This window comes from Astyanax mexicanus, chromosome 9, assembly GCF_023375975.1.
Source record: "Astyanax mexicanus isolate ESR-SI-001 chromosome 9, AstMex3_surface, whole genome shotgun sequence".
NCBI classification, from domain to species: Eukaryota; Metazoa; Chordata; class Actinopteri; order Characiformes; family Acestrorhamphidae; genus Astyanax; species Astyanax mexicanus.
Genome location: NC_064416.1, coordinates 8,840,156 through 8,852,500, shown reverse-complemented (window position 1 = coordinate 8,852,500; position 12,345 = coordinate 8,840,156). Strand labels below are relative to the sequence as shown.

Sequence of the window (12,345 nt, the reverse complement as noted above, 5' to 3'; positions counted from 1 at the left end):
GAAAAAAAAACTTCCCAAAAGCATAAAAACCTGAGACTCAAAACACAATCTTTCATATGAAGAAGAACCACTGGGAGCAATCAAACAAGACAAGAAGACAAACTTGCTCAAAGCATGACAAAAAAACACTAGTCAGATTTAAATCTAAAAAAAAACAATTTAAAACCTCTATAAGAAAATGTATGGAAGCCCATTTCCGCCACCTGAAGAAAAAAAAACGTCCTCAACTTAGTCATAATTATGAGATAAAAAAGTCATAATTATGAGATAGTAAGTCATATTTATGAGATAAAAAGTCATCTCATAATTATGTCTTTCTATCTCATAATTATGTCTTTCTATCTCATAATTATGACTTTCTATCTCATAATTATGACTTAGTATCTCATAATTATGACTTTCTATCTCATAATTATGACTTAGTATCTCATAATTATGACTTTTTATCTCATAAATATGACTTACTATCTCATAATTATGACTTTTTTTATCTCATAATTATGACTTACTATCTCATAATTATGACTTAGTATCTCATAATTATGACTTACTATCTCATAATTATGACTTACTATCTCATAATTATGACTTACTATCCCATAATTATGACTTTTCTATCTCATAATTATGACTTAGTTGAGGACGTTTTTTTTTCTTCAGGTGGCGGAAATGGGCTTCCATAATATGGGACTAAACCATTGAGAAGAATTTAGGAAGCTACAGTATTTGGGAGGATCCTATTATTATTACCAAGACCGGCATAGAATTCATGCTGGTCTCTATATTTTTTGTCAGCAGGGTATTAATACACAGTGCTCCTTTTTTGTTTGTTTATTAGGTTGTATTTTCTTGCTGTTATGTTTTATTACCCTTTAGCTACATAATCGTCTGAATGCAGCGTAATGTTAATCCGGGATTAGCAGTGAGGCAGGAAGCAGCAGGAGCAGGTAGTAAACAAAAATAGCCTCTTTTGTTCACTTCTTTAAAATCAGGTCATCCAAGTAGATCATTTATGAAAATGGGACGTTGGCAGAAAACCATTCCCATACTTTATTTATGAGGATCAGTGTGATAACAATGTGTAAAAACAAATGATTACAAAAGAATTACAGTAAAGACGATTAAGGACTTTTGAGTCTTAAATAAAGAGGTTTTTGTTCAAAATGCATATTAAGTGCTTATGTAATTCTGCAACGCTTTGTTACGCTTTTAATTTATTATTAACTGTGCCCGATACAGTCCTCTTGGTGGAAAGTTATTTCCGGTTGAGAGTATGCTGTGCGCTATTGGTCGCTGATTCTCACTGGTGTGGATGAGTGCTAAGTATGAATGGTTGTGTGTAAAACGTGTAAATTGAAAAGCATCCTTGGGTTTCTAGAAAGGCACTAAATAAGTGTAACTTCATTCATTAATTCATTTATTCATTCATTCATTCATGATTGCTGTCTGAAAAGTGTTAAAATAGGTTACCCTGGTAATATGCTACATTTACCTTTAGAAGTCAGAGCTGGGAATGACATCACACCTGACTTGACAGCGTTCCAGGTAAATATTTCTAATAAACATTTACAGGGGTTGAACAATGAAACTGAAACACCCGTCATTTTAGTGTGGGAGGTTTCATGGCTAAATTGGAGAAGCCTGGTGGCCAACCTTCATTAATTGCACATTGCACCAGTAAGAGCAGAGTGTGAAGGTTCAATTAGCAGGGTAAGAGCACAGTTCTGCTCAAAATATTGCAATGCACACAACATTATGGGTGACATACCAGAGTTCAAAAGAGGACAAATTGTTGGTGCACGTCTTGCTGGAGCATCTGTGACCAAGACAGCAAGTCTTTGTGATGTATCAAGAGCCAAGGTATCCAGGGTAATGTCAGCATACCACCAAGAAGGACCAACCACATCCAACAGGATTAACTGTGGACGCTGTAAGAGGAAGCTGTCTGAAAGGGATGTTCGGGTGCTAACCCGGATTGTATCCAAAAAACACAAAACCACGACTGATCAAATCACGGCAGAATTCATTGTGCACCTCAACTCTCCTGTTTCCACCAGAACTGTCTGTGGTCTAAAACCAGGTGTTTCAGTTTTATTGTCCAACCCGTGTAACTAAAGACCAACTGAGCAGCTGAACCATGGTCCAGTGTAGACGCAGTGTGGAAAAACACTTTAGAGAGATCAGACTTTCAGACCAGTTACAGGAAAGATAAAGCATCCTATCATCAGCCTTTAAACAATAGAAGATGAAAAAAGAACCAGTCTTGTGCCGAAACCCTGCAAGTGATTACGCTGGTTGTTCCTGTCATGTTCTGGTATGCTCTTTCCAGGTTTTTTTTTTTTTTTTAGTTAGTAGAGCATTTTCTAAACGCTACAGTTAATGTTCTTGAATGTTCTTAATGTCAAATTTCCTGGATGTTGTAAGAATGTTCATACATGTGAAGTCTCCCGTTTTGGCCAGGAAACCACCGTGTTTTACCCCTCTTTCCCGCCGTCCTCCCGTAGTAGTATTTTCTCATAATTTTCCTGTATTATATTATATAATAAAAAAGACATTCCTCCAAACTGAAATGCCACTAATCTCATGAGATTTGAACCCCAAGCTGCTACAAGCCTCAGTTCTCGCGAGAGGGCATTCCCACCAAAAAAACTCCATACTATGATGATACATCCTCATACATAGTATGTACATATGTATAATATCATACATACTACTGACTGCATTAAATACTATTAATCACAACAAGATAATATTAAAATATTAACACTATAAATGAATATATAATATACTAATATTAATTGTAACATATTATATAATGATACTATGATACTGTACCTCGGTTGGGCTTTCCCTATTTTTCCTTTTTTTAAATCCAAACTTGACAGGTATGTTTTTTTTATGTTTTTAAATGTTCTGGTAACGTCCCTGGAGTGTCATGTAAAAATATTATTTTTAATGCTTCCTTAATGTTAGTATTCATCTAATGAATACGAAATGTAATGTAAGAAACGGTTTGATACAAACATTATTATGTCACAGGTTTTTAGAACATTCCTAGAACATTATTTCTGTAATGTTACAGGCTAACCTTCCTGGAACCTTTTCAAAATATTGCTAAACATTCTTGTAACATTGTCTGTTGTAACATTGGGATTCTGCTGTGTGATTGAAGGTGATTCAAATTCTGAGTTCTGGAAAGGTGAACTGACAATGTTCTATAAACCAATCAGTGTCAAGTACAGGGAGATGCAGCCCACATATATGATGACAGAGCATAGGAAAGTTTTTTGATGCGCTCAGTCATTAAACTGCAGTGTGAAACCAAAACTAACCAGACAAAATGTTCAGAATACAGTGTAACAAACACATCAATCATGGATTGATCAAGTTTCAGGTGTACAAAACCCACTTAGGGTAAAGAAATTTGAATAAAACCCTACATAACTGTGTGTTTACCCCAACAGAACATAAAACACACATCGCTGATGCAAACGAGCCCATGTCCTGGACGTCTGACTGGACCGGAGTCCAGTCGTTTCACCAGTCAGACGACACATGGGCTGCCTTTAAACAAGAGGATGAAAGCAAGGGGGCGGAGTCAGAGGTATCATCAGATGGCCAATGGTGGAGCTCGACTGCAGCGAAGAACACACAACTCTCATTCTCATCTCTACATAACGTGGTATGACACATAATGTAATACAACACACACGTGAGATTATAGCCCTGTTAATAATGCTGGTCAAAGGTTTGAGGACAACCAGATTTTCTGAATGTGTTTTAAGTGCAGTAAAATCTAAATATTCTACAAAAAGACATAGTGCTCGTAGGATTTGGGTAAAACAAGTGATTTGTCCTAAAGAAAATCCCGCTATTGCTGAATGGGCTTCAGAAGAGTTGTATTTCTTATTGCTTTTTAGACTGGAGAGCCAGTGAATCGTAAGAAACCATTCGCTGAATTTTATAAAAAAAAGTGTGTTGAACTGAATTTGTAAACAGCACCTTTAATCTGGTCTTTTAAAGGCTATAAAATCTGCTATACTTTGGTAATATGTCAGACATTGGTTTGTTTAATTATGACTATAAGACTATGACTAAAATGTATATACATTGAAAAGTTACTTTATTTCAGTAATTCAGTTCAAAATGTGAAACTCATATATTATATAGATGTATTACACACAGAGTAATCTATTTTAAATGTTTATTTATTTTATTGTTGATGATTATGGCTTACAGACAATGAAAACCCAAAAATCAGTGTCTCAGAAAATTAGGATATTATATGAGACCAATTGGTACTTTTTAGTCCTGCTGGGAAATGAAATCTATATCTCCATAAAAGTTGTCAGTAGCAGTAGCAGTAGAGGGAATCATAAAGTGCTGTAAGATTTTGTGGGAAAACTGCACTGAGTTTAGACTTAATAATAAAACACAGTGGATCAACACCAGCAGATGACATGTCTCTCCAAACCATCACTGATCATCAGTAAATTTTACATTTCATTTGTAAATGAAGGGAGCAGAGTCTGGAGGAAGAGTGGAGACACACACAGTCCAAACTGCTTGAGGTCTAGTGTGAAGTTTCCACCAATCAGTGATGGTTCGGAGAGACATGTCATCTGCTGGTGTTGGTCCACTGTGTTAATCAATGTATGTGTGTGTATATATATGTAAACTATTTTGTGTGTGTGTGTTTAGTCTAATGTGTTTTTAGCGGCGTTCCCCTCTGTGGACTCCTCCAGTGAAGATGTTGACTATGTTCCAACACTGAAGGAGCTTCTGCAGAGACCTGCTGAAAACAACAGAGCTGCAAGATCCCAGTAAGTTCCTCCACTGTCTTAATTTTACCTTTAACTGGAGCTTACAGTGATAGTTTAGGAAACAATTTATTTAACTCACTAACAAGAAATAATTGTATGGAGCTTTAAAGCTGTATTTGAATTTGAATCTGCATTTTGTATATCTAAATAAATTACACTCCCTGGCCAAAAAAAAGTTGCAACCAAAAAAAAGGTCACACAGCTTAGCTTTGATTGCTGCACACATTCTCTGTGGCATTGTTTAAATAAGCTTCTGGAATGTAACAAGATTTATTTCAATCCAGTGTTGCATTAAATTTTCACCAAGATTTTGCAGCAGCATTGATGATGGTAGAGTCTGACCACTGCACAAAGCCTCTCTTCTCCATCCAGCACATCCCAAAGATTCTCAATGAGGTTAAGATCTGGACTCTGTGGTGAACTCTCTCAATCCATGTGTGAAAATGATGATCTCATGCTCCCTGAACCCTGAACTCTTTCACAATTCCAGACCCATGAATCCTGACATTATCATCTTGGAATATGGCCGTGTAATCAGGGAAGAAATATAAAATCCATTAATGGAATAACCTGGTCTATATTCAGTATATTCAGGTAGTCAGCTGACCTCATTCTTTCAGCACATACTGTTGCTGAACCCAGACCTGCAGACCAACTGCAGCATCAACCGCACATCATTTACTTACATCCAGGTGGCAATTTGTTTTTGGTCAGGCAGTGTATTTGACACTTAATAAACATGAAAAAAGTAATGGCGTGGAGGTAACAAAATTTACTGTTAAAAACATATATTACTATACATATATTATATCAATAGTATTAAATCCTTTAAAATAAAAAAAAATTCTAATCTGTCTTCCGAATGTTTTAGATTTGGCCTAAATATGTATTTCTGACTTTTAAATCAAATAGTTTAATTTAAGGATCTTAATTTGTTATTTTGGAACGTGTTTTTTCAACAGCACCTCTCAAGTTCAAAACACAAAACAAATATGCCATTAAATATTTATTTAATACTCTTTATTATTCAAAATATACAAAATGCAGATTCAAGTACTAATGTCAGCTTTAAAGCTCCATATGAATGCTTAGTTATAGTCCACCAATTAGTGTGGTGTTAATATCACTATCATTTTTAAAGCGAACAGGTAATTAAGCAATATTCAGTCTTCAGTATTTTTTTACATAACTGTTAATGTTTGCAGTTTGTATGCATGCTGAACTGTATAACATGAAAAGGTGCAGCTAAACTGATATAGACTGAAAAGTTGGACATGGTCACAATTGGATAAGTAGTGTGTAAAATCTAAATTACTTATTAGAAAAATAGAGTCTCTTAAAAAAAAAAAACTCTTGTTCTTGTTAATAAGCTTGTATTCTACCTCCCTCTTGTGGTCATGTATGAGATTGCAGTATTGAATCGGGAGTGTGTGTGTGTGTGTGTGTGTGTGTGTGACTAAGAGAACAATGGCTGTAGTGTTTCTGAACTGGAGCACAGATAAGTAGAGTTAAATCCTGTATTTCACTCTTTCACTCAGAGTTGGTTTAGTGATGAAGCAGAGCTTTGTCTGATAACCAGCGTCTCAGATTTAACCTCCGTTACTGAACGGCAGCCAGTGAGAATCTCTGTGTTTTGCCCAAAGGAACCAGAGCTTGTTGGACGGCCTTCAAGACCTGGACCGGATGATTGATGTGAAATATAAGCGGGCGGAGTCTTTGAGCCGTAAGCTCCTCCTCCAGTCGCTGCACCTGGGTACAGTCAGCTCTGTAAGTACACTACAGCACTGCGGTCTCATCAGCTCACATTTACACCTGATTAATATTTTATCTTTTTCTGATCAGAAAGGCAGAATTAAACAGCTTATTTTAGCTGTGGTGTTTATAGGCTTGTCACAGTAACATTTCTGCCTCTCTCTCTCTCTCTCTCTCTCTCTCTCTCTGTCTCACACACACATGCACGCACACACATGCACGCACACATACACATAGAGACCTGCACTTTCCTGCCTTGCTCCTTATTACTGAGATTTTTATTCTCATCAAATTAAGTTCGAATTTAGAAATCCTCACAACCAAGCTGAGGCCTTTACAATCCAATTTATCATGCATTCTTTATTCCAGCACCCTACGTTGATTTTATCTCCCTCAAACATACAAGTATATACTATTATTTAAACTGACACCACTTATATACATATAATTGCATTTGACATTTATTACATTCATACTTTAATTTACATTTAAATATTCACTATAAAAATTTGCGTCTGAAGAAAAACAAATGCGAAGAATTTTGTTGTGATTAATCTGATTAAATGTAATCGATTGAAACCGCTAATATATATGTTCTTATTCTTCTTATTATTTTTATTTACTATTAACATTATTATATATACAACATTTAGATGTTATTGTTGTTATTATTATCAGTATTATTATTATTATTATTATTGTGATTACATGAACATGCCAAATATCATGGGATATGAGACTGTTCCATGTCCCATTTCTGAGTCACTGGTTTATTCACTGGGGCAATTCTAGCCAGAAGTCACTGATCATGATCATTACCACCCACTGCAGTTGCTGTTCACTGTGGGTGGTAATATCAGCTTTCTATATATATTTCTGGTGCACATGTAATGCTGTGGATCCAGGAATGTTCATTACCTGCACTTTAACTTCAGAAATGGAACGTCTAATTCATCTGCACGCACTATCAGACTCACATTGCATTGCCATGAGCCTGCTAGACAGTTTTCATCCTCACTCACAAGATAACACCTCAGAACTTACCCCTGAGGTCACACCTTGTGATCACAAGTAATTTACATACTGCCATCCCATGACTTTTGGCATGTCAGTGTGTATACAGTATGTGATAAGTGCACCTCCAGCTGAGGCCAGGAGAGGGAGCCATCACATGTTATAAATCACATTTCAATAGTATTATCATTGTTTTATCTTATTTTTTCTTTCTCAGGAGCGCGTGTCCAGCCGCAAGCAGGCCACCGCCAGGTTTTCCCCCAACTTGCCAACGTCCAACCAGCAGCTAGCGGCTAACGTTAAAAGGAGGCTGTCTTACGACATCAACAGGAACATCACGGCCTAGCATCCCAAACTAGCCCAGCTGTGGATCTATGCTACCCTTCAAAACTGGAGAACAACATGAGGATATTCGTGTTGACCACTGTAGTTTTTTTCTCAGAAGTCTGTGCATCTCTCATTCTGCTCCTTTGGATGATTATTGATTTGTAGTGTTTTTCACCCAACTGCTGATCAGCTATAACACAGGTATTTAAAGGAGTACTCCAGTAAATCCACTCATATTGATCTCTTTCTACTGAGATGTTTTTGGGTATACGGTTGATTAACACAGACAGTGTTGTCACTGTGCTTCACTGAGCTTAGAAAAGAACAGAAACCCTGTTGAACCAAAACACAATTACACTGCCTGACCCAAAAAAAGCTACAAAATAACTGTAATATTTGGTTGGATCGCCTTTAGCTTTGATTGCGGCTCGTGTTCACTGTGGCATTGTTTCATTAAGCTTCTGCAATGTCACAAGCAGAGGTGAAAAAGTACTGAAAAACCTTTACTTTGCTAAAATTCTACCCAATTAAAAGTAAATGTACCCATCAAAAAATCAACTCGAGTAAAAGTAAAAAAGTACTCAATTTAAAATGAACTTTGAGTAAAAGTTACATAGTTATTTTTATTTATTTGATGTAAAAAAGTACAAAAGTGGCATCCATTTTTTTATACTGTTAAAGGTTATGGTCATATAGGTGACTAGAAACGGTATTTTTATAGTTTTACAGTTCATTATTATTTTTAACTTGCCGTTGCTATGCTTTAACTTCTATTTACATGTTTTTTTTTTACATCCAAGCAGATTGTTTAATGTTCCCAATAAAAACTTAAGGAATTATTATGAAAAACATGAAAACTTAAAAAAAAGAACTTGTTGGTGAGCGCATGCGCAGTGCCGTAAAGAAGCACATATCGATGGGTAGCATAACTCGACAGAAAGCCGGTTCCCCCGAGCCGTGCGCACAGACCCCAGGCTACACAGCGGATTTACACAGCGTCTCTCCCGCTAACCGTAATAATAAAAACTGCATGGAGAAGTTCAGCTGCGCTGCCATGGAGAACAAAACTCCACTTTTTTTTTTTCCCAGTGTTTCAGTTTTTACTCAGTAACGGGGAGTTTTCCAGAGTAGCGAAGTAACTTACTTGTGTCACAATGAGCTGGAGTGAAAGTAAAATTACCTAATTTAAAAATTACTTTAAAAATTACAAATTGCTCATAAAATCTACTCAATTACAGTAACGCGAGTAAATGTAATTAGTTACTTTCCAACTCTGGTCACAAGATTTATTTCAACCCAGTGTTGCATTAATAATTTTTCATTTTTTTCATGGGTTGATGTTCTATTGTAGGAGGGACAACTGGGCTGACATGTTCATTTCAGCAGTTTTGAGTGGTAGTAGTTCAAAGCATGCCACCAGCTTATGGCTATGTCCGAAGAGAAAGACGAGAGCGGAGAGAATTCATAGATCTTTTGGCTGAAGTTCGGGCTTCGGCTTTGGCTTTTGCTTGTTGTAGGATGCCTAACAGAGTTAAAGGGAAGAGACAGGGCTGTGGAGGCTTGCAAAAACTTGTTCTGACACGTAAAAGCAGTCCAAGGGATTTTTTGGTGGTTTAATTGGAAAGGGGAGGTGCTTCAGGCAAGTTCCTCCTCTAAAAAACGTAACCACACTTTTAAAAATATCCAGATTTGAATGGACGGGGTCTCAGACCTGAAACTTTATTGTGTGGAAAAAGGATTACTGTCTTAATTGTATTATTTGTAATATTATTTGTCTATTTATGAAAGTAGTATTTGTAAAGAGACAAATCCAACATACATACACATTTTTATTACGTTTATAACGTTTTTATTCCTACTCCAGCACACATACATTGCCTGCCCCCTGTCTTCTATTATAAATATACTTTTAATAGCAGGTTTTCTGTTCTTTTTTAAGCATAGTTAAACCAGTTAGAATTATTCTTTTTGATAAAACACTGTCCAACACAGATACAACAATCTGAGATTAGGTGGAAACAAAGTGGAGTACTCCTTTAAAATTAAACAAAAAAAATCACACAACATCAAAGTTTAAAATTATTGTTTTTTTTTTATTGATTAAAAAGTATTGCACAGTCAGTCCCTGTGCCAAAACTATACAACCGGGCTTGAAAAAACTGTGCAGAAAAAAAGCATCGCTGATTTAAACGCTGCGATGTGGATTTAGGATTTTATTTATTATATATTTATGTTCCCTTGAGATGAATGGGTGTGAAAAATGCAATATTGTCCATAAATCCATAACTGTTACACCTCACATAAATCCCTTTACATTTGACCTTTTACAATCAGTGTTTGTTGTCCAGTGCGTGACGGCTTGCGTCTAAGAAAGAAGCCCTGGTGAAATGAGTTGTAAAAACGTGGCCATTATTTCGGAAACCATGTGCACTTGAATTTAAAATGGTTTCCGATAAAATGGCCATTAGCAGTCACTTCAAGCGAAAGCCTCTATTTTTCCCATGTCCCTGTTTCACGTGCTTTCAATCCTGAATATTTAAACTGTAGTGTGGCATTTTTACCAAATGTGAAATCCTGAAGAATAAAAATAAATCGTATTTTCTCAGTTTTAACATCAGTGTTCACTCCTGTCAACATGTTCGATTGGTATAATAAAAAGAAGAACCCATGTGTTTGAGTTTCTTGTCTGAAAGCACTCATGTGTGAGTTCACATGGACTGTTGTTTTTTCACAAGAAGCTGTGACCAAATTAACTGTGGCTGACCTCCGACCTCGACAGATACTTCCTAATAAACACACACGCCATGTCACAAACACACTGCAAAACTGCTCGACTCCGTCACTGTCAACTGACAATCTAATGGACTTTTACATAACAGGCCAGCATTTTTGTCAATTAAAAAATATATATACTTATTTGTACTTAAAACATATTGAGAAATGTCTAAGTATGCTGTAAATATACTAACAGATGTATGTACTTACTTCAAATATATTAAAAGTACATTAATAACAGTACATAAATACAATATAGTGTATTTTATAAAAACAGAATACTATAAAGTACACTTTTAATTTAATGTAATTCGATATACTTCTAAAATAATTATTACATTTTTAGCAAAGTGTGTTAAAAAAACAACTGTTACAGTAGTTCATTTAAAGTATAATGTATGAAGTATTTTTTTTTATAAAGTATAGCATATTTGTACTCTAATGTAAATAGATCACATATATTTAACATCAATTCTTAGTACATTTCTAATATATTCAGTGTATAATAGTGATACAGTTGTAATACTCATTAAATATATTATAATTTTACTGTAAGCATATTTAAAATATGGGGTTACATGCATGAAGTAGATTAACTGTTTAAATGTTACTTAAGTATATTTAAAATACTTCCATTTCAGTACAGTTAAGTACACTTAGCACAATTTAAGTAAGACTTTTGTACTATTTTTATACAATTAAAATATAATAAGTACAAAAGTGATTAAGTACTGATTAATAATGTGGCTAAAAGAACACTTTAGTGCACTATAGCATAATAATGCTTAGTATACTTTAATCTACTTGTTTTACTTGGGTGTTAAGGGGTTAAAAGCCGTCTGGAACAAACATAGCTCATTTAGCTCACACCTAACACACCAGCATGTTTACAGGATTATTATTTAACACTAAAAGTTGATTAGTCATATCTGTGTTGTGGTTTAAACTGGACAACAGCGTATTATTCCCAGCTGCTGCTGAACTGTTCTCATGCTGCTCTCTAGCTGTTTTCTCTGGGGCAGATTAAGAGATGGAAATGAAGAGAGCCTGCAGTTCGGCCTCCTTCAGAACAGCATGTGACTCTCCACTCGCTGCTGTGTTTCTGCATTAGGGCTATTTACTCTGTGGAAAACTAAAAAATAGCATACAGAACAACGGGAGCTCATGTGGAGACTATGTTTTGTTGCCAAGAAATATGAAATAATCTTTTATTATGCTTAAAACACGTCTAGACCTAAAATATTAATCAGCTTTTGTATCTCATGTGATGAGAAGGGTGTTGTATATTTATTTATATGTATTCTAAATAGATGCAAATATGTAATTATGTTAACTATTAGTTCCCTACTCTAGTCATAATTTCTAGGTATTTCTTTCAAGATGGCAGCATACCAGATGGTTACCCTGCTGGCACACAACCGACCTTCATCGCTGAAATGTGGTTGAAATATGACTAAAGTAACGTCTGTTGTTGGTTCAACGTTGAAACAACGTTGAATCAACATTTAATGTTCAATGGTTGTGCTAAGATTGAAATTTTAACGTTGAATCAACATAATGATTATGTAATAATCAACCTTCTGCCTTTTGAATCAACATTTTCCATTTCATCACCATAATTTATAAAAATGGTTGGATGGAGGAATGAAAAAGT

The 12,345-nt window shown here is 35.5% G+C and overlaps 1 protein-coding gene across 1 annotated transcript in view; it reads left to right on the top strand.

Moving 5' to 3' along the window:
• The window catches only part of si:ch211-14c7.2 (uncharacterized), a 21,772-nt gene extending 11,170 nt beyond the window's left edge, over positions 1-10,602 (top strand). Inside the window, exons 4-7 of the mRNA XM_007251570.4 lie at positions 3,465-3,682; positions 4,702-4,823; positions 6,467-6,590; positions 7,807-10,602. Coding sequence (XP_007251632.3) covers positions 3,465-3,682; positions 4,702-4,823; positions 6,467-6,590; positions 7,807-7,935 — 593 coding nt within the window. The 3' untranslated portion in view covers positions 7,936-10,602. The remainder of the gene's footprint in view (positions 1-3,464; positions 3,683-4,701; positions 4,824-6,466; positions 6,591-7,806) is intronic.
• The last annotated feature ends 1,743 nt before the right edge of the window (positions 10,603-12,345 follow it).